General features: G+C 40.8%; 1 protein-coding gene across 2 annotated transcripts in view; it reads right to left on the reverse strand.

Annotated features, from left to right (window-relative positions):
• Positions 1-1,565: 1,565 nt before the first annotated feature.
• The window catches only part of LOC134602356 (beta-1,3-galactosyltransferase 5-like), a 106,677-nt gene continuing 80,539 nt past the window's right edge, over positions 1,566-27,703 (reverse strand). For both annotated transcript variants that reach the window (XM_063447167.1, XM_063447176.1), the window contains exons 2-4: positions 25,847-25,966; positions 8,019-8,090; positions 1,566-2,533 (exon numbers count right to left, since the gene is read on the reverse strand). In XM_063447167.1, the coding sequence (XP_063303237.1) occupies positions 1,577-2,533; positions 8,019-8,084 (1,023 nt within the window). In that variant the 5' untranslated portion in view covers positions 8,085-8,090; positions 25,847-25,966 and the 3' untranslated portion in view covers positions 1,566-1,576. The remainder of the gene's footprint in view (positions 2,534-8,018; positions 8,091-25,846; positions 25,967-27,703) is intronic.

The following is a 27,703-nucleotide window of genomic DNA, read 5'->3' on the forward strand; positions in this document are numbered from 1 at the left end:
TTTAAAAACAGAACAATGTCCTCTAAAGCCGGAACGCGTTTCACCACTTCACTGTGGCTTCTTCAACCGGAGAAAACAAACTTAGCTTTTATTTTACTAATTTATCCTGGAACAGATGGGAGTGCAGTCCCAAACCTGCACAACGCTGTGGAATTGAGTCATTAATACTGACTCCGGATATTGTAAGTACTCACTTGGGAATCTGCTTTATATATTAAGAACAGCATCAGCAATATTGCGCAATCGTTTGTGCTTTCATTCCCCACTGTAGGAAAATAAATTTAATTCTGATAATAGGGGTGGGTCGCCTAAAAGGACCCAGAAGTGATACACACCAGAGCTGGGTCTATAGCTCTCTGTTTGTGAGTCCAAATATTATTATATTAATCTCTGTAAAATGATATACAGTCTATACTATGCCTGAATATCTTTTATAGATATGAACGCATATTTTTTTTCTGGCACTCAAGGGAACACCCCTCAATTTCCTAAAGGTGAATAATTATACAATCTCCATAATACATAAGCGCTTCATTCTTTTTACTATACACCAAAACAGTTTTGTTTAACCCCTTAAGGACCAAACTTCTGGAATAAAATGGAATCATGACATGTCACACATGTCATGTGTCCTTAAGGGGTTAAAGGAGCACTTTAGTGTTGGGAATACAAACTTATATTACTAACAATAAAGTTTTCCTCTGCCTAAACCCGCTCTTAATAACAGTATAACATATTTCTGGAATGTCAATTTAATCATAGAGAAACATTGTCTTGAATGGGTTAAGCAATCTGCTCTAACAAGGCTATTTGACTAAATTTCTTTAATAAAATATGACCATTTATTATGAACTAATGAAATGTTTTTGCCAGACGTCTTCTGGCAAAAACATTTATTCATTTTTATAACAAATGGTCATATTTTATTAAAAGCAATTAAGTCCCGTAGTTTTGTCAGAGGAGATTGCAGGAGGTAGTTTTCAAGTAATATGCAATTTAATGTTTAGTTTTGTTTATTTATGATGGTTGGAGAATACAATGATCTATTATCAGCTTAGCACTAAACACCAGAAAGAAAGTAATTGAAAACCTAATTATGAAATATAGGCAAACGTAGTCAAGCTGTGATTATAACGTTTGTAACGTATGAGGTTGTTCACAACTGCAGCAAAAAGTTTCCACTTGTCTTGGGATTTCCCTATTTACATTTCTTACATATATATATATATATATATATATATATATATATATATATATATATATATATATATATATATATATATATATATATATAAATATATATATATAAAGGACAACAAGCAAGCCATATAAAACAAAATGAAACTGATTCTGGACAATTATTTTAGTATAAATAAAATAGTATGTTAATGACCGAAAAGATGCTTGCCATCAATAACTCGTAACATGTCTAATGTGCAAACAGATTATACTTGAGACAAAAGACATTCACGTTGACACTGTGTTTATTTTGGAAAGATACTACAAGGCTAGGTCCTTTTCCACATCAGAGAGGTTGATTAACATTTAAGGGCAGTGATTTTTTTTTTTTTTTTTTTTAGCATTTTTCAGTTTCTGACCACTCCATGGCTTCCCAATAAAGTAGAATGTCTTTCGGTTGTACTCCATGGGAAGTTACGATATTTCGGTAGTTGCACACTGAAAAAGACACCCGTTCGGGAAAGAAGGTTTGCTTGGTATGAAGCTCCTGTAAAGGTATTTTAAGTTTGTCCAAGCATAGTCCTACATAGACGTCCTCTAGTTTAAAGAATGGTACAATTGATGTCATGTTGATGATCTTCAGTGCCACATCTACAGAAAATACGTAACCCGTCCCTGAACAAAATGGTGGATATTTGTAATAAGGATATTCAAGTCTACTTACATACCACTTGCTAAAAATGTTACGTATAGGATATTCATCTGGTTTTAAGAAACCAGTAAAAAGGTTTGTTGTTGATTTTTTCCGTAGAAGCAAGTCGACAAGATATATTGTATTCACAAACATATCTGTATCTGTCTTCATCACAAATGTTGTTTCTGGACAAAAATGATGAATCCAGTCAAGACCCATAACAGTTTTAAGAGTTAGATTGTAATATGCATCAATAAAATCCCTCTGAATAATATCATTATATATATTGTGTTCGTCAACAAGATTGGCTTGGTCTTCATGTTGCCTTATCACACTGGAACCCAGAAGAAAGAAGGCAACCACATTTTGTTTTTGGATTGTTCTCGGCTTTCCCCATGATTGTCGGATTGCCATTCGTGCAGCTTGTTGATCACGGGTGCTGGTTATTAGCAGAACCAGAAAAGGTGGATTCTTTTTGCAGTTTATATTTGGTAAAAGAGTGAAAAATGTCTCATTACGTTCAAGGCTGATGTTATAATATGAATCTCTTTGATAGCAAATGGTGCAGACATTCAAAAATTGTACCTCCACGAAAATCCCCAAAAACACAAGACATGTACACATTAGTGCTATGACAACAATCACTTTTCTTCTAGGTACCTGAAATATAAAATGCAATAGTAAATTATAGAATTTATCTATAATCACACAAATATGGCACTTAAAAAGAGAACAGGAAATTTGAGGCAAAAACATCAACTAAGTTCAAGCAGAGAATGCTCAGGGTATCTAAGAGTCTTTACTGCAATTTCAGAGAAAATTAGCTTATACTGCAAATATACCTAATGATTCTCAAGATGAATGAGAAGATTCAAAATAAATATAATTTTAGGTTCTTAGTAGGAATAAGCAATTGTTCAGGGATAATGGGTAGATTGTTAGGTGTGTAAATTAGCTAGCTTTCAGGCTCTCAAGCATGAAACGCTATATCCTAAGAGTATACTGCAAAATGAGCATATATTCATTATCAGTACGAATGGGTAGATGCTAAAGAATGAAACATATATTTCCAAGGTGTCAGAATGAATGTGAAATTTGTTTCTGGTGAATGGACATGCTTTGGGTGAATGGGGTTAATAGGTAGATACATATTCTTATCATTGAAGACTGAAAATACAAAATACGTTGAGTTATATTTTTTTTTATTCTATTGTATGGCTCTTCTTGTGATTTTTTTCTATTTTTGATATCCTTCTGTGAGCTCTCTTACTATCTTTATGGAGATCACCATCATGGCAAAATCTCTTTGTAACCTTCTATATTTTTCCACATAGGTAAAAGCTCCCTTGCCGGGTGTCTGCTCAATAAGGATTCAGGGTAAGTAACTGTTTCATGTTTTAATTTAATATATGGTTGCTATTTTAGCCTGGTGTAATATATATATTATTTAATAACTAGATTGTCGGGATTTCTGAATGAACTGGACTACTTTTAACCACAATGTAATCCGTTATCACCTCATCTTCATCAGTTTTTGTCATCTCGTTTTCCTCAAGCACTTCTCAGCTTCTTCCTCACTTCATCTCAGCTAACATTTAGTCCTTCTCATTGCCTTCAACATCTCTACTAACATGTGAATTAACATTTAAATTCATTCTGAATTGTCTGTATTACTTTCCAATATTCCCATGGGTGGTTTTATTCAATTAATTAACTACCCTACCCTTACATCTTTCAGTGCTAGAGGTGGAATGGCCCATCCAACTGCATAAACCATGTACATTGTCATTGACTATATATTGTATATTAGGCTTCTGCATTCAGTGTCAAAATAATTGTGATTTATCAAAATTTTGACGAATCTGAATTCATCTGAATTCTGCAACTTTGAAATGCCTTATGGTCATATCATTAAATAAACAAAGTGAGAAATGGACAAGCCTTATCCTTTTTTTCATGATTTGGAGTTCCATCTATAGAAACTGGATAGGAGAATGGAATACAGAAGAATCTGATTTTGGGGGGTGGGGGAAAATAAGCAGCTTAGTTTGCCATGATGTACAATCATTTTTCCCAATGGTGTGAGCTCTATCTCCTGTCCAATCGAGAGGTGTAAAAATATAATTGATGGATATGGGACAGACATTTTACCCACAAATCAAATGAGAAGTGGCCAATAGAAGGAAAATCAGAGCAGTAGTAAAACAAATCTTTATATTTCCAAGCAAGATTCACTTCAGCTATTAAAGGAAGCATATCAACAGTGATTGATTGTGTGTTTTACCATTGCTGTGCCTATGTGGGAGTGGGAGTCTTTTAGTGTCCCTTTGTAACAAACCACTGGGGTCGTGTTTAGAAGCCTAACTAGAAACCACCGGGCCCCAGTGCGAAAATTTCCCTGACGCCCCCCTCCCATATGTCTCTCCCCCCGTCTCATTCCCTCCTCCCAGCTCCTCCCTATGTCTCATTCCCGAACCTAGTTCCACATCATGTGTCCCATTCTCTCTCTTCCCTCAGCCCCTCAATGTGTCCCATACCCTCCTCCCCCCTAACCCCTCAATGTGTCCCATTCCTTCTCCCCCTCAGCCTCTCCATGTGTCCCCTCCTACCAGCCCCTCCTACCAGCCCCATCCTATACCCTTCTCCCTAGCCTCTACATGTATCCCATTCCTCCCTCTACCCCTTCCCCTCCATGTATCCCATTCCTCCCTCTCTCCCAGTCCCCTCCATATGTCCCATTCCTCCCTCACTCACTCTCCCTCCCCTCCCTGTGTCAAATTCCTCCCTCTCTCCCCTCCATGTGTCTAATCCTTCCCTCTCTCCCCCCTTCCCTGCATCCCATTCTTACCTCTCCCCACCCTGTACCTACTTCTCGACACGGTCCCTGGTCTGACAGGAAGTATACTTCCTGTCAGAATGCTCAGCCACGCTACACACACAGGCAAGAGGAGAGCAGCGTAGCTCTCCCCTCTTGCCAGCATCAGGAACTGCAGACCCGGGCAGGTGCAGCTGTGCACTGGCCCAGAATGTATCCAGGTGGCCCATGGTTGCAGGGGTCGTGGCTACGGCCGGCCCCCTAGAGTGAGGGGCCTGGTCGCAGCCACAAACCCTGCGACCATGGTAGGTATGCCAGTGAGTCCTGGAACTCAGGTGCAGTAACAGATCTCCCTTTCACAGAGATCATGCGGTTGAGAACAGGATTCTGTTGGTTTAGTGATGGCACGGGGGCTTTAATGAAATAACAGAAAAATCCAAAGCAAGGTATCCGAAGAATGGTCAGGCAGAAATCAGAGTCGGATGGTCCAGAGGTCAGGGCATGCGGCAATCCGCAGAATCCAGAGAGCAGGCAAAGTCAGGAGACCAGCAAGGACAGGAAACACAGGGAAACAAATGCTAGGAGTTCTGAGTAGATATGTCCCGAACGGTTCGCTGGCGAATAGTTCCTGGCGAACATCGCGTGTTCGCGTCCGCCGCGGATGGCGAACATATGCGATGTTTGGTCCGCCCCCTATTCTTCATCATTGAGTAAACTTTGACCCTGTACCTCACAGTCAGCAGACACATTCCAGCCAATCAGCAGCAGATCCTCCCTCCCAGGCCCTCCCACCTCCTGGACAGCATCCATTTTAGATTCATTTGGAAGCTGCATACATTTTTTTTAATTATTTTTTATTTTTTTTAATTCTTTCTTTTTGTAGTGCATGGAGGTATAACAAATGAGCATGTGGTACCCCAACGGCATTCCTCATGCTTTTCAAGTAACAATTGTAACAATAGGGTATATGTTAATACCCTAGTCTGCGCGGAGCCCTCCATGGGTGAAGATGGATTAATTTTTTGCGCTCAGGTTTTTTATTTTATTTTTAAGTTCGACGGCTATGATGGCTTTTTATTTGGCCTTAGTTTGGGGCTGAAAAAGATTTTAGAAAAAAGACTCTGTATATAGAGGGAGCCATGTTTACACGGTATATAGAGGGGAGCCATGTTACTCTGTATATAGAGAGGAGCCATGTTTACACGGTATGTAGAGGGAAGCCATGTTACTCTGTATATAGAGGGAGCCATGTTACTCTGTATATAGAGAGGAGCCATGTTTACACTGTATATAGAGGGAGCCATGTTACTCTGTATATAGAGGGAGCCATGTTACTCTGTATATAGAGAGGAGCCATGTTTACACTGTATATAGAGGGAGCCATGTTACTCTGTATATAGAGAGGAGCCATGTTTACACTGTATATAGAGGGAGCCATGTTACTCTGTATCTAGAGTGGAGCCATGTTTACACTGTATATAGAGGGGAGCCATGTTTACACGGTATATAGAGGGAAGCCATGTTACTCTGTATATAGAGGGAGCCATGTTACTCTGTATATAGAGCGGAGCCATGTTTACACTGTATATAGAGGGAGCCATGTTACTCTGTATATAGAGAGGAGCCATGTTTACACTGTATATAGAGGGAGCCATGTTACTCTGTATACAGAGGGAGCCATGTTACTCTGTATATAGAGGGAGCCATGTTTACACGGTATATAGAGGGAAGCCATGTTACTCTGTATATAAAGGGAGCCATGTTACTCTGTATATAGAGAGGAGCCTTGTTTACACTGTATGTAGAGGGAGCCATGTTACTCTGTATATAGATAGGAGCCATGTTTACACTGTACATAGAGGGAGCCATGTTACTCTGCATATAGAGAGGAGCCATGTTTACACCTTATATAGAGGGAGCCATGTTACTCTGTATATAGAGAGGAGCCATGTTTACACTGTATATAGAGGGAAGCCATGTTACTCTGTTTATAGAGAGAGCCATGTTTACATGGTATATAGAGGGGAGCCATGTTACTCTGTATATAGAGAGGAGCCATGTTTACACTGTATATAGAGGGAGCCATGTTACTCTGTATATAGAGAGGAGCCATGTTTACACTGTATATAGAGGGGAGCCATGTTACACTGTATATAGAGGGAGCCATGTTACTCTTTATATAGAGGGAGCCATGTTTACTCTGTATATAGAGGGATCCATGTTACTATCTGAGGTGGTTAACTATGACTGGCCCTGGCATGTTTGTAAGTCTGGCCTGCATGGTTGTCTGGCATGAATAAAAGTAGCATGTTTCAACTATATTAGTAGTTAGACTAGTTTGCACTAAAACATGGAAGACATCCTAGTATGAATCGTGATCAACCGCTCTCAGAGACTATGCATTGCAACATGTATATGATGTGGAAAGGTTAACTGTTATGACTGTCTATAGATAAATTGGCTTTAGCTGCACCTTAAGGATCACCAGTCCGTGGGTGCTGTATCTCTGCGACTGCTATTCAGGAGCCATAGATTGCCGGGTATTGTTGCCAATGCTATTCAGGAGCCATAGATTGCCGGGTATTGTTGCCAATGCTGTGGGTGAGTCCTGTAGCCTCCTGGACTGTTTGCGGTTGTTTGCGGTGCGTTAAACGGGGAGTTTGGTCTGTCACTGTGAAGCGGGCGTAACCCTTACACTACCTGATCGATACAACATCATACCTGATGTTTTAAAGCACGTTATTCCAAACAATTTAGGAATGTTAGGTGATTTATGCCCTTTATGGATTAAAACCAGACTCTGCATCAACTATGTAATTTTCCATGGGAGTTTTGCCATGGATCCCCCTCCGGCATGCCACAGTCCAGGTGTTAGTCCCCTTGAAACAACTTTTCCATCACTATTGTGGCCAGAAAGAGTCCCTGTGGGTTTTAAAATTCGCCTGCCTATGGAAGTCTATGGCGGTTCGCCCATTCGCGAACATTTGCAGAAGTTCGCGTTCGCCATTCGCGAACGGAAAATTTCATGTTCGCGACATCTCTAGTTCTGAGTCAGGTAACAAAACAACCAGGCACTGACTGAAATGTGTGCTCTGCTTATAAAGCGAATGTGACACCCTTTTACTTTACCCAATCCAATTACAGAAACCTTCTTCTACATCTGTACCAGATGTATCCCAGCTAGCATTCTTTCCTGACTCTCGCCAGTTCTCCTATTGCTCTTTTATCATAATACTCAATCAGTATATCTCTACCTTAGCACAAGAAGTGTAATGTATTCATATTGCTCTTTATCAAAAACGTTGAGAAAAAAACTCTTGGAACACCTACCATTTTTATTGTGCACCTTATATCCTGTGCTAAATCTGTTATTGCCAGTAGTGTTGATCCCAGCATCAGAGCCTGCAAAAGAAAATTGCATATTAGTATTAATGGGGTGAGCACGAATGAGCATTTATTAATAGATATACAGTCAGGTCCATAAATATTGGGACATCAACACAATTCTAATCTTTTTGGCTCTATACACCAACATAATGGGCTTGAAATGAAACAAACAAGATGTGTTTTAACTGCAGACTTTCAGATTTAATTTGAGGGTATTTACATCCAAATCAGGTGAACGCTGTAGAAATTAAAACAGTTTGTATATGTGCCTCCCATCTTTTAAGGGACCAAAAGTAATGGGACATATTAACAGTCATAAATCAAACTTTCACTTTTTAATACTTGGTTGCAAATCCTTTGCAGTCAATTACAGCCTGAAGTCTGGAACGCATAGACATCACCAGACGCTGGGTTTCATCCCTGGTGATGCTCTGCCAGGCCTCTACTGCAACTGTCTTCAGTTCCTGCTTGTTCTTGGGGCATTTTCCCTTCAGTTTTGTCTTCATCAAGTGAAATGCATGCTTAATCGGATTCAGGTCAGGTGATTGACTTGGCCATTGCATAACATTCCACTTCTTTCCCTTAAAAAACTCTTTGGTTGCTTTTGCAGTATGCTTCGGGTCATTGTCCATCTGCACTGTGAAGCGCCGTCCAATGAGTTCTGAAGCATTTGGCTGAATATGAGCAGATAATATTGCCCGAAACACTTCAGAAGTCATCCTGCTGCTTTTGTCAGCAGTCACATCATCAATAAACACAAGAGAACCAGTTCCATTGGCAGCCATACATGCCCACGCCATGACACTACCACCACCATGCTTCACTGATGAGGTGGTATGCTTGGGATCATGAGCAGTTCCTTTCCTTCTCCATACTCTTCTCTTCCCATCACTCTGGTACAAGTTGATCTTGGTCTCTGCTGTCCATAGGATGTTGTTGCAGAACTGTGAATGCTTTTTTAGATGTTGTTTGGCAAACTCTAATCTGGACTTCCTGTTTTTTTTTTTTTAATTCTTTATTTTTCTTGTGCACATAAGATAACAAACAGCCTTGGTTCGCCACAACAGCGTAACAAGGTATATATGATGTCCATTTTCAATACATATTGTGACATATATTCTTTAGGCACATTTTTTACATTTTCAAAAAGAGAAGGGTAACAGAGAGGGTTACAAAATTCAAAAAGAAGTGGAAGGGGGGGGGGGGAGGAAGAGGGGCGATTTGACCAGTTCTTTTCCTCCTCGTGCGTATTAAACTATTTTGTACATGACATCTTATATGGTCAGTTAACAAGTGTTAAACATCACACCACATTAGTATGAAGCTCCCGTGAACCTTGATTCAATATCTCATGTTAAATCCCGGGGGTGACTCAAGAGTTATGCGGTATAACCTGACAATGTTCGTATGCGATGCTTTGTTGAGCTCGCATCTCACACTGTAAAGGGGTCTAGTCGTCTAGTATGGGGAGCCAGGGTTTCCATATCAGTTCCGTCTGTGTTTTTTGTGTATAAGATTCCGAGGCGAATACCTCGTGTTTATAAAATTGGTGTATGTTGCTCATCAGTTCTTTGCGTGATGGGCATTTAGTGCTTTTCCAATTTTTGGCCACCAGGTGCCTTGCAGCTAATATGGTAAGGGAGGCAATTTTTTTTGCTTCCTTCTTCCAGTGTGCCGGGAATAGCAGCAGGAGGGTTAGTGAGGGGGTCAGAGGCATTGTGTAATCAAGTGTTTTTTTTTTGAAATTGTTGAACCAGTGACCATAAAGGTTTAATCTCATCACAGCTCCACCATATATGAGTCATGGTGCCTTCTCTCGCCCCGCACCTCCAGCACTCCGGGGTCACGGTGGGGTATATTTGATGGAGTCTCTGTGGAGTAAGGTACCATCTATAAATTACCTTTTTGTGGGCTTCCGAATGGGAAGAGCAGGGCGTGAGGCCTTGGAGGGCATTAAGCGCTAGAAGCCATTGTTCTGCTGTGAGATTGGGTAGCCCCTCTTTTTCCCATTGTGTTACATATTTGAAAGAATGGGGTGGTATTTCTCCCATTATCGTTTTATAGCAGAGTGATAGCGATTTGGGTCTAGTCGGTGCCGAGTGGCAGCGGGAGATAATATTTAGTATATGGGTCGCCTGTTGCGGTGCGAGTTTGGGTTGTGTTGTCACCTTAGTTTTAATAATGCTTTTCAATTGTAGGTATTGAAAGATAAGAGAGTTAGGTAATTTATATTTTGCCTGTAGGTCTGGGAATGCTGTGATTTCTTTTTGTTGGCATAAGTCTTTGATGCGGTGAATACTGTGTGCAGGCCAAGCTTTTAGGGATAACCATGGTGTAAGCCTTTCTAGCGCCTCTATTGGGGCTTGTGTGCTAAATTTTCCTTTCTCAGCTATGTTGGCAAGTAGTCTGTCCCAAAATGTAAGCGTTAACATGGTGGTGGGATATAACGTCATCTTGGGAGGTCTGTATAGTTTCGGGGACCACATTATATGAAGCATGGAGTGTGGGTGTGTTTTGTCACATTCCATGTCCACCCATTGGAGTGTGTGTCTGGGGGCATGTAGGCGAATGGCAGCTTCAAGGTTGGCGGCTTCATAGTAGGCGGCTAGTTTTGGGACACCTAGACCCCCTGATTGTTGTGTTTGTTGGAGTAGGGAGATAGGCAACCGTGGTCGTGCTTTGTTCCAGATAAATCTGGTTAAGGCAGATTGGAGGTTTTTGAGGAGCCGGGGTTCGATATGTATTGGCAACATTCGGAAAATGTATAAAATTTTGGGTAGTAGTGTCATTTTGATGGAATGGATGCGGCCTAGCCACGATAGGTGGACACGTTTCCAGGTCTGAAAGTGGGATGTACATAGATGTTGCAGTGGGCCGTAGTTAAGGGCTACTGTTTTGTGAGTATGAAGCGCTAGTTTTACTCCCAAGTATGTAATGTATGTCTGTCTCCAGTCGAATAGGTAGGTTTGGCGGAGAGTATTAACTCGCTGTGTGGTTAAGTGTAATGGAAGTGCTTGTGTTTTAGATTTGTTAAGCTTATAGTGTGAGATTTTACCATAATCTTGTAGAAGGCTTATGATGCGTGGTAGGGACGTCTCTGGATTGCTAATGGTGATTAGAATATCATCGGCAAACATCGATAATCGATAGTCGGTATTTCCTATATGTATTCCTGTGATAAGTGGATCGTGTCTAATCTTGTGGGCTAGGGGTTCTAGGGCAAGTATAAAGAGGAGCGGAGAGAGAGGGCAGCCCTGTCTAGTGCCATTGGTAAGGCTAATAGGGGACGAAATGAATCCTGATTGGTACACTTGGGCTGTGGGGTTATTATAAAGTGTCATTATTCCTCGAATCACCTCTTGCGGGAAGCCATATTTACTTAGGACTGATGTCATATATGCCCAATTAAGCCGATCGAAGGCTTTTTCTGCATCAAGAGCCAGCATGAGGCTCTCAGTCTTTTCCAATGTGATATGGGATATTATATTGAGAAGTTTTCTAGTATTATCAGAACCTTGTCTTCCCTTAACGAATCCTGATTGGTCATATTGTACAATGCGGGTTAAAATGGGGTTTATTCTATTCGCCAATAGTTTGGCATAAATTTTGGTGTCGCAATTCAAGAGGGATATTGGGCGAAAATTAGGGCAATGGGTTGGGGGTTTCCCGGGTTTCGGCAGGGTTGTTATGTGGGCTTGAAGCATTGCAGCGGGCATAGTCCCGGTGCTAAAGCATTGATTAAACATTGTAGACATGTGTGGTGCCAGAATGTCTTTATAGGTATAGTAGTACAGGTTTGTGAACCCATCGGGTCCAGGCGACTTGTGTTTCGGTAGTTGTTTGATGGTATCTACAATTTCCCGAGGTGTGAATGGTTGTGTTAGTTTCTGGCATTCTTCTGGATTGAGGGTAGGTAGGTGAATGTCTTTCAGGAAGGCATCTATCTCCTCTTGTCTGGGTGTATGGCAGTCATTCGATTTTGTTAGATTGTATAACTCACTATAGTATTTGCCAAACTCTTCAGTTATCTCTTGCGGGTTGGTGAGTTTTTCCCCCTCTTTGGTATGAACAAATGCTATTTTGGAGGACAGAGCTCGTGTTTTAAGTTGGGCTGCTAATACTTTCCCCGCCCTATTTCCCTCTTTAAAAAATCTGTTTTTCATCTTAGTAAGCAAGTATGTGGTTTTGGCCAACTCCATATCTCTCAATTTGGACTGGAGTTGGAGGATTCGTTTTGTGGTATCATGCGATGGTGTTTTTTTGTTTGTACTGGAAAGTGCGGTTAACTCAGTGAGTGTGTCTATGTGTGTTTTCATGCGTTGTTTTCTGTTGTAGCTAGCATGTTTAATAAATTGTCCTCGAAGGACTGCTTTATGGGCTTGCCACAAAGACTCTACCCCTATATCTTTTGTGTTGTTTATGGAAAAGTATGTTTCCAACTCTTTGGATATTTGTGATACTAGTGTGTGATCAGTAAGCAGCGAATCGTTTAATCGCCAAGTACGGTTCCCATTCGTGGGATATTGTGTGTTGATTGAGATTGTGATCGGCGCATGGTCGGACCATGAAATAATACCTATCTGAGTTTTAGCAATTGTGGAGAACTGCGATGAAGGGATTAAAAAGCGGTCGATTCAGGAGTAAGTGTTGTGTACTAGAGAATGGTAGGTATAGTCTCTTCCTAGGGGGTAAATGGCCCTCCAGATATCGATGTAGCCGTGCATGGTTAGGGTGTGTTCTATGAGTGAGGTTGTGCGCGCCCTTTGTTTCGTTGTCTGGTGTGATATCTTGGTTGAAGAGGTGATATCTGAGCCCGGATCGACAATAAAGTTAGTATCACCTCCAACAATGACCTCTCCAAATTTATGGGCTTCCGTTAGAGTGAGAACGTGGTCCAAGAAGATGTGGTGGTTACTATGTGGGCCGTAAATGTTAACCAGTGTGTAGTGAGTGTTGTTGATTATGCATTACAAAAGGAGGTATCGGCCTGTTTTGTCGCTTATTTTTTTTATGAGTTGGAAGGATACTTCATTGCTGATTAATATCGTGACCCCTCTTTTTTTTTCTTATATGTGCTGTGATAGCCTAGTGGGAAGTGTTTGGAGGAAAATTTAGGTTGGTGATTCGTTTGGAAGTGGGTTTCTTGGTAGAACGCTATGTGCGCCTTGTGTTGTTTTGCTTCCAGTAGGGCCATGCGGCGCTTATGAGGTGAATTAAGTCCTTTAGTGTTTAATGAGATAATATTAAGTGCCATGAGAAGATATTATATGGGGGATATGCATCTCCAAGGCTACTTTGGTAGACTGGGTCCATCTAGAGATAGAGGTAGTACCCTGCCTCTCAGTGGATGGCCAACACACTATATCGTGTTGAAATATTAGTGTGTCATGTTGAGTTAAGGTTGCCTTCTTGTCTGACTCTACAAGATACTTTTGTGGGTGGAGTAATGCCATGTCGTGGCGGTCTGTTGTCGCCCAGTAAGGGAAGGTGTCAAAAGGAGGGGGGTAACATAAAACATATAACCAACTATATACAAATGAAGGGTCTCCGAAATGAGACCTAAATATCTTAGTGCTCATTGGGCACTAAAGCCCTCGTGGGGGCAGGAAATCCCCTGTGACCAGGGGGAGAATATTTGTTAATGTATTTGTTATGCAGAAGTGTTGCCGTTAGCCAGGGCTTCTAGCTAAGATCCCTGATTGGAGTCGTTCCAACTTTCATGTCTGACTAATTACAGTATAAATCATTGCGTGTTTGTATGTTATTACACAATTTCTAATTACATCACTTGTGGTGAATAGAACAGTAGCCATCATCACGTAAAATACATTAAGCGTTATACCAAAATCTTAGTGCTGTTATTGGATTCGCCTCTTGTACTGCTCCCACATTTAAGGTAAAGACCTTTGAGCAAACTCCTGTTAAAAGAGAGTGTGGTGTAACCCACAAATCTAAGTATTGGTAAGCCAGGACATTGGGAGGATAGTGTAAACTGGCTAATTTACGCGATCTGGGCATGAGATTCTTCTCTATATCACCTAGACCCTGTGTGAATTCCGGCATTGTTTGACGGTGTCAGTGGATTATAAATATTAAGCTGTGCATGTATAGAGGTCTATTTTTAGACCGTCTTGTTGTTTCTATAGTAGGTGTAGCTGCTGTCCTGCAGAACTTTGTGTTGGGTGTTTTAACATGTATAATTTTTCTTTTTCTTTTTTTTTTTTATTTCTTTTTTTTTTCTTAAATATTTTGTATCTGAGGGGATACCCATTGCGGGCATCGTACTATCAATGATGTTACTATTCAGATTGCTTGTGTGTTAGCGTCTGTTACCCTAGCATGGCTACCCGGACATGTGGGGGCATTACACATCTTATGCAAGGATATTAGAAGCAAGTGATGAGGCTTTTGAAACCTAAACATCTATTGCTAGGGGTGGTTGTGGAAGCATTCTTGTATAATAGGTAATTCATAACAGCATGTAAAATACCAAAATGTCCATTAATCAGACTTAGTTTACACAAGGCTTAGAGGGCAGAGAGAGTCACTTAGCTGTGTCCTGACTTTCCCAGTCATGGGTAAGTTTCTGTGGCGATTTGATTGCAGCTTGTGCGAGGGGAGGTTCTGATGTGTCTTCGACTAGGGGTACTTTCCATTCTGATAAGACTTTCTTCCCATCTTCCACGTTTAGGAGGTGTTTTTCAATGCCATTCCGTTTGATAATAATACGTGCTGGGAACCCCCATTTATAGGGTATGTCCGCCGCACATAATGCTTTGGTTATAGGCATAAAACTTTTCCTGGCAGCAAGTGTGGTTGCTGATAAGTCTGTGTACAGTTGGATCTTGTTATAGGATTCAGGCAGTACTGGTCGTTTCCTTGAAGCCGTCATTATAGCTTCCTTGGTGGTATAGTAGTGGATTCTCGTTATGGTATCCCTCGGGGTAGATGGCGGGAGGTGTTTAGGCCTAGGCAGCCTGTGGGTTCTGTCTAGTAACAGTGCTGCGTCTGGGAGATCTGGGACCAGTAGGTGGAACAGGGTCCGGACATACTCGCCTAAGTTGTTAATGCTGATTTCTTCTGGTATGCCGCGTAAACGGACATTGTTCCGCCGATCCCGATCTTCATGGTCGGCAAGCTTAGCAATGATAGAGGCCATTTTTGTTTCTACCTTGTCATAGGTCGCAACCACGTTGTTATGTGCCGCAATGATCTCCTCTGTTTTATTTTCGAGGTAGTCGGTGCGGTCTCCCAATGCTTTAACGTCGGCTCTGATCTCTTTTGCAAGTTTAGCAAAGTCCGCTTGTATCGATGATTGTAAGCCGTTTAGCATTCTCTGGATTGAGGAGTCTGTGGCCGGCAGATCCCTATTTGAGATATAGGTGACGTCGCTCCTGTCCGAACTCGAGGCCGGTGAAGTAGGCCTGTCGGCGCCATCTTGCGCACGACGCGGCGGAGATGACATAGCCGAGATTTGCAGGGACGATGCTTCTTTTAGCTTCTGTTTTTTCGTGGAACGCTGAGACATGTTGACGGGGTGTCTCTCAGGTATCAATATTTGTTCTCGTTAACGGGTAGTCTCCCGATCAATGCTGCTATAATCGCTGTTTTAGGGGATTTCCTCTCGGAGCCGATCGCTCACACGTCCATCTCCTCGAGCAGTTAGGCCACGCCCCCTGGACTTCCTGTTTTTGAGGCTCACCAATGGTTTACATCTTGTGGTGGACCCTCTATATTCACTCTGGTGAAGTCTTCCCTTGATCGTTGACTTTGACACACATACACCTACCTCCTGGAGAGTGTTCTTGATCTGGCCAACTGTTGTGAAGGGTGTTTTCTTCACCAGGGAAAGAATTCTTCGGTCATCCACCACAGTTGTTTTCCGTGGTCTTCCGAGTCTTTTGGTGTTGCTGAGCTCACCGGTGCGTTCTTTCTTTTTAAGGATGTTCCAAACAGTTGATTTGGCCACACCTAATGTTTTTGCTATCTCTCTGATGGGTTTGTTTAGTTTTTTCAGCCTAATGATGGCTTGCTTCTCTGATAGTGACAGCTCTTTGGATCTCATGTTGAGAGTTGACAGCAACAGATTCCAAATGCAAATAGCACACTTGAAATTAACTCTGGACCTTTTATCTGCTCCTTGTAAAAGGGATAATGAGGGAATAACACACACCTGGCCATGGAACAGCTGAGCAGCCAATTGTCCCATTAATTTTGGTCCCTTGAAAAGTGGGAGGCACATATACAAACTGTTGTAATTCCTACACCGTTCACCTAATCTGGATGTAAATGCCCTCAAATTAAAGCTGAAAGTCTGCAGTTAAAGCACATCTTGTTCATTTCATTTCAAATCCATTATGGTGGTGTATCGAGCCAAAAAGATTAGAATTGTGTCGATGTCCCAATATTTATGGACCTGACTGTATATAGAACAGGATGTTTAAAAAGTAAAATTAAAAATTAAACTGCATCAGAAATACTTGATTTCTTTATATAACTGCTTGACTTGATTTAAAATCATGAGAGTCCCTCTAACAAACATAGATGACCTGATTATTCACATTTAGATAGCCAAGTACTATATTCAACTGAACTATTAGTACATCTACGCACCACTTATAAAACAATTTCATTTACACTGCTCTACACAGCAACCTCACTATATTTTCCTGTAATACACAAATGCTCACATCTGTTACCAGTGCTATCACACCATTAATTTCTTCTTCTATGCAACTTAACCAATAAATGTTTATGACAGCAGATAATGATATAAACCATTTTTGTGACAGTATATGCGGTTTCCTAGTTCCTTTTCCCCTCTCTTTTTTATTGGTTACCATATCAACCAATTCTCTGAACTATATTTTGCTTTGCATATTTATTTAAATGTGTATCTTGCAAGAGTTGTGTGTTTTATTTCCACTATAACACTTTTGCTGTCATCTATTATCTTGAATGGAATGTTGGGGTGAAAAAGCAAAACAACAACTGCACGTTACACTATAAAACACTGCTGTACCTACATATGTATCAATGGCACGTTAACACAGTCTGCATAGGCGAAACACGTTAGTGATTTTTACCCATATTTATTTATTTCATATCTGTCTACAATATAGAAATAGTTTGCTAATCCTGATCCTGTGCTTTACTTTCCCTGTGGAGATGCAAACAATATCCTTTGGTTGGGATATTAAGACCACAGATCTTTAACCTTAGAGTAAAATTAAATGCTCTTTCTCTCTGTAAGTATCCTACATAAACACCTAAAGAGGAACCATCAGCTACATTATTACCATGTCAGAGGCTTCTTCTCTCCTTTGTCTTTTTGTCTTCATGTACCTACTGAAGAACAATATTCACATACTGCTTACAAATCCCATCTCAGAGCTAAGAGATCAGTTAGCTCTTTACCACGTGAATTGATTGATATGTGTTGTATTAAATATGAAAATTGGCCAATTCTTTAGTGCAAGTTTCTTTTTATCTCTGGAAGTAAAGAAAAATAGATAAGGTATCTTAATTAGGGAATATCCAACTGGTGAGGACCTAACCCTAATTTAGAATGCAAAATATGTTCCAAAGAAAAGGGACCAAAGTCGTTGGATGACCCTTTATAATATAAAATTAGAGCATATAACTTTAAAGTGAAAATCCCAAAAAAACAACTTTAATCTGAATTCATTGATGAACAATCAGTTAAAAATAGAGATAGCCTAAAAGACAAAACCATCCCACAACCTATGCCAATATCAGAGAAAATCCTTTATTAGGTGCTAGGGTAAATGTCAGATGGTATGTCTACTAAATGTCTCATGAAAAGGTTAAACACAACACCTCATTGGAAGATATAGTATAAGTCAAAATGTACCTCAGTAGCAACCTTGTAAAGATTTGTAATTAGGAAAGAGGGAAACTGTTTCAATAAATGTATCGAGGTAACATCCCCTTCCAACTAAGTAGCAATTAAGCAGCAGTAGTAGTGAGCTGTAAAGTAAAATAGGGATATCGTACGCAGGAAAATAATATGAGTTATGAAAGTAGGTCTTATTAAGATCATGCAAACATCAAGTATCAAATAATAATACATTTTATCAATACCCAAGATAAATAACTTTCACAGAAAAACTCGGGGTTCTGATACCCTACTAAATATAAATCCTTACTGATAGTGAGCTAAAAATAAGCTATGTATCTATCCTGCATAGAATTAGATAAAGATTGCTAGAATCCCTATATCCCTATATCTAAATGAACCCTAGCTAGCCAATATATTCTGTCTCGAGAACATAGACTACTAGGTAACTAACAGCCGCTTGAAGCTAACGGCTACCTGAATCTTTACATGCTGCAATTAATAACCCAAGTGCTGCATTAAAAAAAAGCCCAAATAAGAACACCAAATATCTAAGTGAAAATAAAGCATAAAAAACGCCCAAAGCGCATTTCGAATCTACTAAATTGCGCATTTGTCCGGGTTTTTAGAAAATTGGGCAGACTAGATGGGACGAATGTTTCTTATCTGCTGTCACATTCTATGTTTCTATGTTTCTAAGATACGGAAGAGGGCTGTGGATCTCCCTTAAGGATCCAAAGGCGCTATACACTAGAGCCAGGTGACCTATTGGCTCCTTCCTTGGGAGTTGGACATTTTCTGCCTACATCTCTTATTATAATTTATACCATCTGCACTATTGTTGCATTTTATATTTCATTACATATTTGTGTCTGCTATACCATCATCTGTACCCATCTTTAATATATTTATTCAGGTATACTAGAGTTCCACTTATAACTTTGTTTTGTATGTTTGATTTTTTTCTGTAGGGGGTTAAGAAAATCCCTCACATAAGTGTTGAGCCACTTCAGATCCATTGTATAATTTGTATTGTATCTTTGTATTTAAATTCATATTGTGTTGAGACAGTGCAGCCCTTGCCCTCGCCAAACAGTCATACTTTTCCTCTCTCATTGGTTCATGCTCCCACAATCCCAGGCATCTCTTTGACACCTTTAACTCTCTTCTTCGCCCTGCTGTGGCCACCCTCCAAACTAACCTTACAGACAATAGCTTTCCATGCTACTTTACCGACAAGATTGAACAGCTAAGGTCCCTGCTGACCTTAAACATGCCACTGTAGTACCTATCCTGAAAAAAACATCTCTTGACCCGCCGCCCCCCTCTAACTTACGTTCCATATCCCTGTTCCCTTTTTCCTCAAAGCTTCTGACTTGTCGTTGCCCGTATGTCTCACTTCCTCAATTCCAACTCTCTCCTTGACCCTCTTCAATCTGGCTTCTGCCCTCTCCACTCTACTGAAACTGCTCTTATCAAAGTTACTAGTGACCTAATCGCAGCTAAATCCACAGGCAACTAATCCTTACTGATTTTTCTTGACCTCTCTGCCTTTAACACCGTTGATCATGCTCTCTTTCTTCAAACTCTTCAATCACTTGGTCTCTGTGATTCTGTCCTCTCGTGGTTTTCCTGTTATCTCTCCCAATGCTCATTCAATGTTTCCTTTTCTATTGATACCTCCTCCCCCCATCCTGTCTCGCTTGGGGCCCTCCGAAGGCTTTGTCCTTGGTCCCCGTCCCCTTTTTTCTCTTTTTACCGTCAAGCTTTTGGTAAACTTATTACCTAATTTTGTATTCCACTACCACCTGTACGCTGATGACACCCAGATATATCTCTCCTCCATGGACCTCTAACCTGCCGTCCTGCAATTTGTCATTGCTTGCCTCTCCTTCATCTCTGGCAAGATGTCCTCCCGCTTTCTGAAACTCAGTCTCTCTAAAACTGAGCTCCTTATCTTTCCTCCTCCTAATACTGATCCTCCTCTTTCACTATCCCTTCAAGTTAGTGGCATCCACATAAGTACATCCTTGTAAGTGCACTGTCTTGGTGTAATACTTGATTCTGGCTTCACCTTTGAGCCTCACATCCAGTATGTTGCCAAATCCTGTAGATTCCATCTTAAAACCATAGCCTACATCCACCCTTTCTTAAGCAAGATCATAGACATGTGCCTGGTGTGCCTGGGCACACTCTAATCCCCGCGGCCCCTGCTGTGTGCCTCCATGGACCAGTGAGGCAGGGAGGGGGCAGGAGAGGACCCGGGGAGCTCTTGCCAGCAGCTCCACAGGGTTCCTCTCGCGAGGTTGGAGTGTTGCCACAGCAACGCTCAGATCCCGCAAAAGTGAACTCTAGCCCTCACACGCAGCACACTACCAGCATCCTCACACAGCACACTACCAGCACCCTCACACAACACCCTTACACACACACACACACACACACACACACCACCCTCACACACAGCACACTACCAGCACCATCACACATAAGCACCCTGACACACACAGCACCCTCACACAGCATACAGCACCCTTACACACACAGCACCCTTACACACACACAGCACCCTCACTCACAGCACCCTCACACAGCACACTACCAGCACCCTCACACACACAGCACACTAACAGCACCCTCACACACAGCATACTACCAGCACCCTCACAAACACAGCACCCTCACACACACACGCACAGCACCCTCACACACACAGCACACTAACACACTAACAGCACCCACACACACACAGTACTGTATGTATGTATGTATGTGTGTGTTTGTGTGTATATATATATGAATATATATTGTGACCGAAAGCAAGGAATTGTGCTGGAGGGAATCTATATACCTCCCCAGATTTTGCAAGGTTCCTACTTTGTGTAATTAGCCCCAGTGAAATGTGTAATGTTATAATGAATGTTGCACTTTAAATATGTGTATATTTGGGCCCTGGGGTGGAGTACTTGGAGAGTAGGGTGGGCCAGTGCTCCACTCCACATTTTGGAAGTTGCTTGGAACCTACAGGTGAGAAGTCCAGTTCCAGAGTTTGAATCCTAATTTAACTCACCTGAAAAGGATTGCCAATTACCATTGCTAATAAGTACTCCCCTGCCAAGGAAGGAGGGAGATTGTGTTTGGTTTCTGTGAGTGGAAACAGAGAGCTGAAAACCCTGAAACAGTAAGGTTGTTTATGCTTATGTTTATGTTGGGAAATGGACAAGCCATCCAACCCAGTTAGCTGATTATTTTGTTTAGTTAGTGCTCAGAAGAGCAAGGCTTTTGTTTTATATATTTTTGTTACCTTTATACCTTACTGTGCATTTATTTTGGAACCTCAATAAAAGAGCAAGTTAATTTACCTCATCCAGCGTGTGAAGTGTCTCTAAAGCCTGAAAAGACTGTGTGTAACACCCCAATCCCAGGACAAGGTACCAAGGGAAAGGAGTACTTTTGTCACAATAAATATATATATATATATATATATATATACATACACACATATATATACTTGCGGCATGTGTGTTTGTGCTTTAGGGTGCACACCCTTATGCAATACACCCTTATGCAATAGGCTGCACACGCCTATGAGCAGGGCCGCCATCAGGGGGTGACAACCATAACGGCTGTCACGGGCCCGGCGGCCCTGGGGGGCCCGGACGCTCGGGCCCCACGTGTGGGGCCAATCGGGTGGCCCACACACTTAGGGCCACCCGATGGGCCCTATATCTTCAGGGGCCCGGTCAGCCCTGTTGCCGTGGTATAGCGCGACCGGGCCCCTTTAAAAAAAAAAAAGCAGCCGCAAGTGCTTCTGGGAGGAAGTGGTCACTTCCTCCCAGCTCACTCCGCGTGGGAGGAACGTGCGCCAGTGAAGAAGGAGAGCCAGGCAGTGAAGAGGGAGCTGCGCCGACTCCCATCATCCCCAGCCACCCTTCTGCACAGAAAAGGCAAGAGATAGGAGGGTGGCTGGAAAATGAGTGTGTATGTTTGCATGTATGTCTATGTATGTATGTTCCTTCTGTATGTATGTCTGTATGTATGTATGTCTGTCTGTATGCATGCATGTTTGTCTATGTATGTATGTCTGTCTGTGTATGTATGTATGTCTATGTATGTATGTATATCTGTCTGTATGTCTATGTATGTGTGTCTGTCTGTAGATCTGTCTGTCTGTCTGTATGCATGTATGTCTGTATGCATGTATGCATGTATGTCTATGTCTGTCTGTATGCATGTATGTCTGTATGTATGTCTGTATGTCTATGTCTGTCTGTATGTATGTCTGTATGTCTGTCTCTATGTATGTATGTTTGTATGCATGCATGTATGTCTGTATGTCTGTCTGTAGGTGTGTCTGTGTATGTAAGTTTGTCTGTATGTGTATGTATGTATGTATGTCTGCATGCATGTATGCATGTATGTCTGTATGCATGTATGTCTTTCTGTCTGTATTCTGTCTGTCTGTTTGTATGCATGCATATATGTCTGTGTATGTATGTATGTCTGTATGTATGGCTATGTTTGTATGTCTGTCTGTATGTCTATGTATGTCTGTATGTCTGTCTGTATGTATGTCTGTATGCATGTATGTCTATGTGTGTATGTATGTATGTCTATGTATGTCTGTATGCATGCATGTCTGTGTGTATGTCTGTCTGTCTGTATGTCTGTGTATGTATGTATGTCTATGTCTGTATGTATGTCTGCATGCATGTATGTCTGTATGTATGTCTATGTATGTATATATGTATGTCTGTATGTCATTATATATGTATATATGTATGTCTGTATGTCAGTATGAATGTATGTCTGCATATCATTATGAACGTATGTCTGTGTGTATATATGTATGGATGTCTGTATGCATGTATGTCAGTATGTCTGTATATATGCATGTATGTCAGTCTGAATGTATGTATGTATGTATGTCTGTATGCCATTACTAATGTATGTCTGTGTATGTCTGTATGCCATTTTGAATGTATCTGTGTATGGATGTCAGTGTATGTATGTCTGTCAGTATGTCTGTATGTATGAATGTATGTGTCTATGTATGTATGTATGTGTGTCCGTATGTATGTATGTTGTTGTATGTATGTATGTATGTGTCTTCATGTCCTCATGCATGTGTGTCTGTATGTGTGTTAGTATGTGTCTGTCTGTCACTATGTATGCCTGTGTGTATGTCTCAGTATGTGGGTGTCAGTATGTATGCCTTTATGCGTGTATGTCTGTTTCAGTATGTGTGTCTGTTAGTATGTCTCTGTGTCATTTTGTATCAGTGTGTGTGTTTGTGTCTGTGTGTGTATTTCTGTGGGCGGTATTTGGAGGCGGACCCAGTAGGTGGTATTTGGAGGCAGGCCCCAGGGGGCCCAGACCCTGAGCTATGTTAGGGGGCCCAAATTTTTTGGTGGTGGCCCTGCCTATGAGCAAGATGCTACCAAGGAGCTTGTCCCTGCTCTAGTAATTTCTTGCATGGATTATTGTAACCCTCTCCTAATTGGTCTTCCCAAAAGCCGTATTGCCCCACTACAGTCTGTAATGAATGCTCCCACCAGACTGATGTTCCTCTCTAGTCAGTGTTCTCACACCTCACCCCATTGTCAGTCCTTACATTGGCTTCATGTATCCTATAAGAGTCAATTCAAAGTGCTAATCCATACCTATAAAGCACAATTCTAGGCCCTCTTATATCTCTTCACAGATTTATAGGTATGCCCCCTTCTTGGTGTCTCCGCTCTGCCTGTGACCGTCTCCTGTTCGCTGCTCACACCAGTATGGCCAACTCACACTTGCAGGACTTCTCACAGGCGGCTCCCTTCCTATCAGACTCTCCCCTACTCTTCAATCATTTGAGAAGTGCCTTAAAACCCATCTCTTTAGGAAAGCATATGGACTCCCAGACTAACCTCTACCTCGCATATCTGTCTCTTGCTCTCTCCTAAAGTGCAGCACTTTACTCTCTCGTCCAGCTCTGCTTCACTCCCACCTTATTTGATTAATATTTCCTGTCCGAATGCGTTTTATACCCCACCTCCTATAGACTGTAAGCTCGTTTGAGCAGGGTCCTCTTCAGCCCATCGTTCCTGTAAGTTTTCTTGTAATTGTCCTATTTATAGTTACATCCCCCCTCTAATAAAATTGTAAAGTGCTACGGAATCTGTTTGCGCTATATAAATGGCAATAATAATAATAATAATATCCCTGCTTTATAGATACTATTTCAGCTGGGCAGTGTTATCCCTAGAATTCAAGTATGGCTAGTACACCTTTGCATTACACGTTGTAGAATTTACCAAATTGGCAACATCACATACTGGTTTTGCTGCAGTACTTTTGTGGTTATGACCCTATGACCCTATGGAACGCAAGCGTGGAATGCACGCGTCACTGAGGGCGCGCACAATCACAGAGATCGCCCGAACAGGAGCAACTCACCCGAGAAGAATCATGTCTTTAATGAACTCATGGGGGGAAATATAAAGGACTGGGGAGGGAGGGCATTTAATTGTCATTGTTTATTTTGATTTCTGCTGCTATACACCACTGAAGTCCATGAGGAAGTCCTAGCACTGGATGAAACACGTAGGACGCCTAGTGGTGACACAGATTGTTTTAAGCTTCTATGTAAGTTATTAAATTACCTTTTTTATACACTCTGAAGTCTACTTCATGTTTTATTCTATTTTCTCCTGAGCTCATATATCCTAATACACATGGGAAAAAACTGATGGAAGAATCAAGCTGAATCTTGAGAAGGAGCTTATGTTCAAGGCCTTTTTACATCTGTGAAAGTGTGAGTGGCCATTTGTTATATTACCTGTGGTTCACTTTTATACACAGTTATACGTTATGTTATTCTGTTTACTCTGATTTAGCAGATCATCCCCCATTTATTTGCATATAATGTATGTTAGGAGGGGCATAAATATATTATTTATATGTTACGACAGTTATGTTTTAAAAACGATGGAATTATAGGTCCACTCTTTGTCCCAGACCTTCTCAGTTGTGTTTTAGATCAAAGACTGCGCTGTCATAGTTTGTCATCTGATGCAGATTCTATGCGAGTCATGATTTTTTTTGCACAAAACCATACTGTAAATCATAAGAAGCAGATGTCTCTCTCTCTCTCGCAAGCACAGAGCATCTCTGAAAGATTTTAGCACCATTCATCTGGAAGAGCTGCAAAGGTAAGTGTGTCTTAAATTTATCTCTGCTGTACACCCTCTGCATAGTATACATGTCACAATACCTGTCCCTCGCGGCACCTTGTGATTACGGAAGTCATGTATCTCCTGTGTCCTTATGCACACCCACTCATCCCTGACTTCCTGGTGCCTCATTATGACATCATATGTGACATGGAACCCTTGTGACATCATGGCCCTCTGTATCAAATCCCCGCCAAGTACAGGGTATATTTACTTTTTTCTTGCCGTCATGGTTTTTGTTTAGATTACATATTACGTATTGTTCTGTATTTTGTGACCTTGGCTTGGCTGGCTAATCTTGATCTCTGTAACCCTGGCCTTGGCTTGTTAGTGTTTATTCTGTGTCTGCTATCAGACTCTCTGACTAGAATTGCAGTGCCAGCAGGCCACTCTAAGGACCGGTACGTATTCATTTCTTGCATATATTAATGTTTGTGTTGGGCCAATCCTGACAATACATATCAGTAGATTTGACTGGTGAAATTAAGAAAAACTGTCACTATCTTAAAAAAGTAAGTTTTGATACCTGCTTAAATCTGAGAAACTGTATGTGCTAAATAACAATTTTGGAGATTGTATTCCTAATAAAGCTGGTGTTTTCACTGCAATGAGAGGATTTAATGATACCTCTGTTCCCCAAGCTACACATCTCCTGGGTAATTGTGATGTTTATATGAAGCCAGTAAAAGTAATCTCACCTAGTGTTCCAGCGTGGGTTATAAGGAGGAGGTGGTTGTCCTTAGAACATCTCTCGCCAAAGGAAAATTTCCAGTTTGTATATGAGAGAACATGCCTGTCTACATATTTGCCTTTAGGAGCTGGAAACAAACAAAAAAAAAACAGTCAAGATATCATGCAAATAAGTAATAAATTGATATCAGCAATGGCAGAATGATTTGAAGAGTTATTAGACTGTATCAGTCACTCCAATTGAAACAAAATGCTTAAAAAATAACAGAGTGGCAGAATTACATTATTACACTATATCAATCTTAAAGGTCCACTAAGCACTATAAGAATTAGTTGTAATTGTTCTTTAAGAAGGACTTTTTGAGTACAGTCCTAGTTTTTATAAATCTGTTTTTGAGCACTGTGACATAAACTCGAGCCTGACACTTATAACCAATCCAAGGTGTGATGAACTTATACAAATAATGGTAGTGAAACATCTGCATTATCTGGGCATCTATCTGGGCATCTGTGTTATCGAGATACTGTTTGGAATAAACTGAAGGGACTCCACTGAAAAGCTCTCTGAACCACAATAACCAGAATAAATTGTGGTGGTTATGGTGCTCCCATGATACCCTTAACAAAAGGAAGTAATACTTTGTTAGGGTTGATGGCAAAGTGATTCAACTGAATGAATCTTTAACAAGAAGTCTGTTGAACTGCTATCTTAGCTCCCTGTCAATCTCTGGTAAAGGTTCTGTCATTTGCACCGGGCTAAATACACAAAAATATACAAAATGAATAACAAAAAAGAGAAACTTGTAAAACAAGAAACACACATGCAAGTGTATAAAGGTATAGGTGTGTATTCTTTCAAAAGTCTCTCCTTTTTGTTATACATTGTGTTTACTTTTGTGTATTTATATGATTTTGGGTGTTGGTGAGACACTTTTTATGAGATTTTGTAATACTAATTTCACTTTATATAGTGGTATATATATATATTTTGTTCATATTTGCACCTGACTGTTAGCATTGAGAAAGCAGAGAAGAGAAGAAATGAAACAATGTTTAGATTGTGGTGTAATTTTCTAAAAATGTAACACAGATTTAAAAGAAAATAGAGCATCACACTAAAAAAGGGTTTACAAGTGAATTTCAATGTTTTATTCAGTAATGTAATATCAGACAAATTGTGTGACATGACTTGTGGAATTCCACTAACCTAAGACAAAATGTAATAAGTTAGGATGCGTAGCATAGCCTGGAAGTTGTTCGTGCATTAATTGTTATTGTATTAAGCTAAGTCAAAATGGCGTAAACATATTTCTAGGACTAAATGGCATAAGTCTGGATGACGTAGCATAGCCTTGAAGATGTTATGCATTACTTGTTTTTGTATTAAGCTAAAGCAAATTGGCGTAAACATATTATGCACTGAAAATAGGTAAGAGGTTATTGCTTAAAGAAACATGTATGAAAAACAATATGTTCCATTTCTAACACCTTGTCAGTTTGCAATATCTCTTGAAGACAAAGTACACAGTTTAAGAATACAACTTTTCCTTCTAAAACATGTAATATTTGCTTTTGCCCATAACAGCAGGGCATGAGATGAGAGAAGCAGAGATAGATTAATGTGGATGTGATTGTGTTGTTGAGGGAAGTGGGTGTAATTAGATATTTTGATGCTGAGGGAGAAGAGAGAAAATGAAAAGAGGAAAAGATAGAGAATTGCTCAGATGAGTAAGTACTTTGAGAAGAGCAGAATGGGCAGAAGTAAGAAGAATGAGGACTGAGTGTTAGGGCTTAAGGGAGTGTAGGAGTGTTCTGATTGCAGGTAGTGTTTGCAGCTGTTATTTCTAGTGATCTAAAATTGTATG

Source organism: Pelobates fuscus, chromosome 1 (genome assembly GCF_036172605.1).
Source record: "Pelobates fuscus isolate aPelFus1 chromosome 1, aPelFus1.pri, whole genome shotgun sequence".
Classification (NCBI taxonomy): Eukaryota; Metazoa; Chordata; class Amphibia; order Anura; family Pelobatidae; genus Pelobates; species Pelobates fuscus.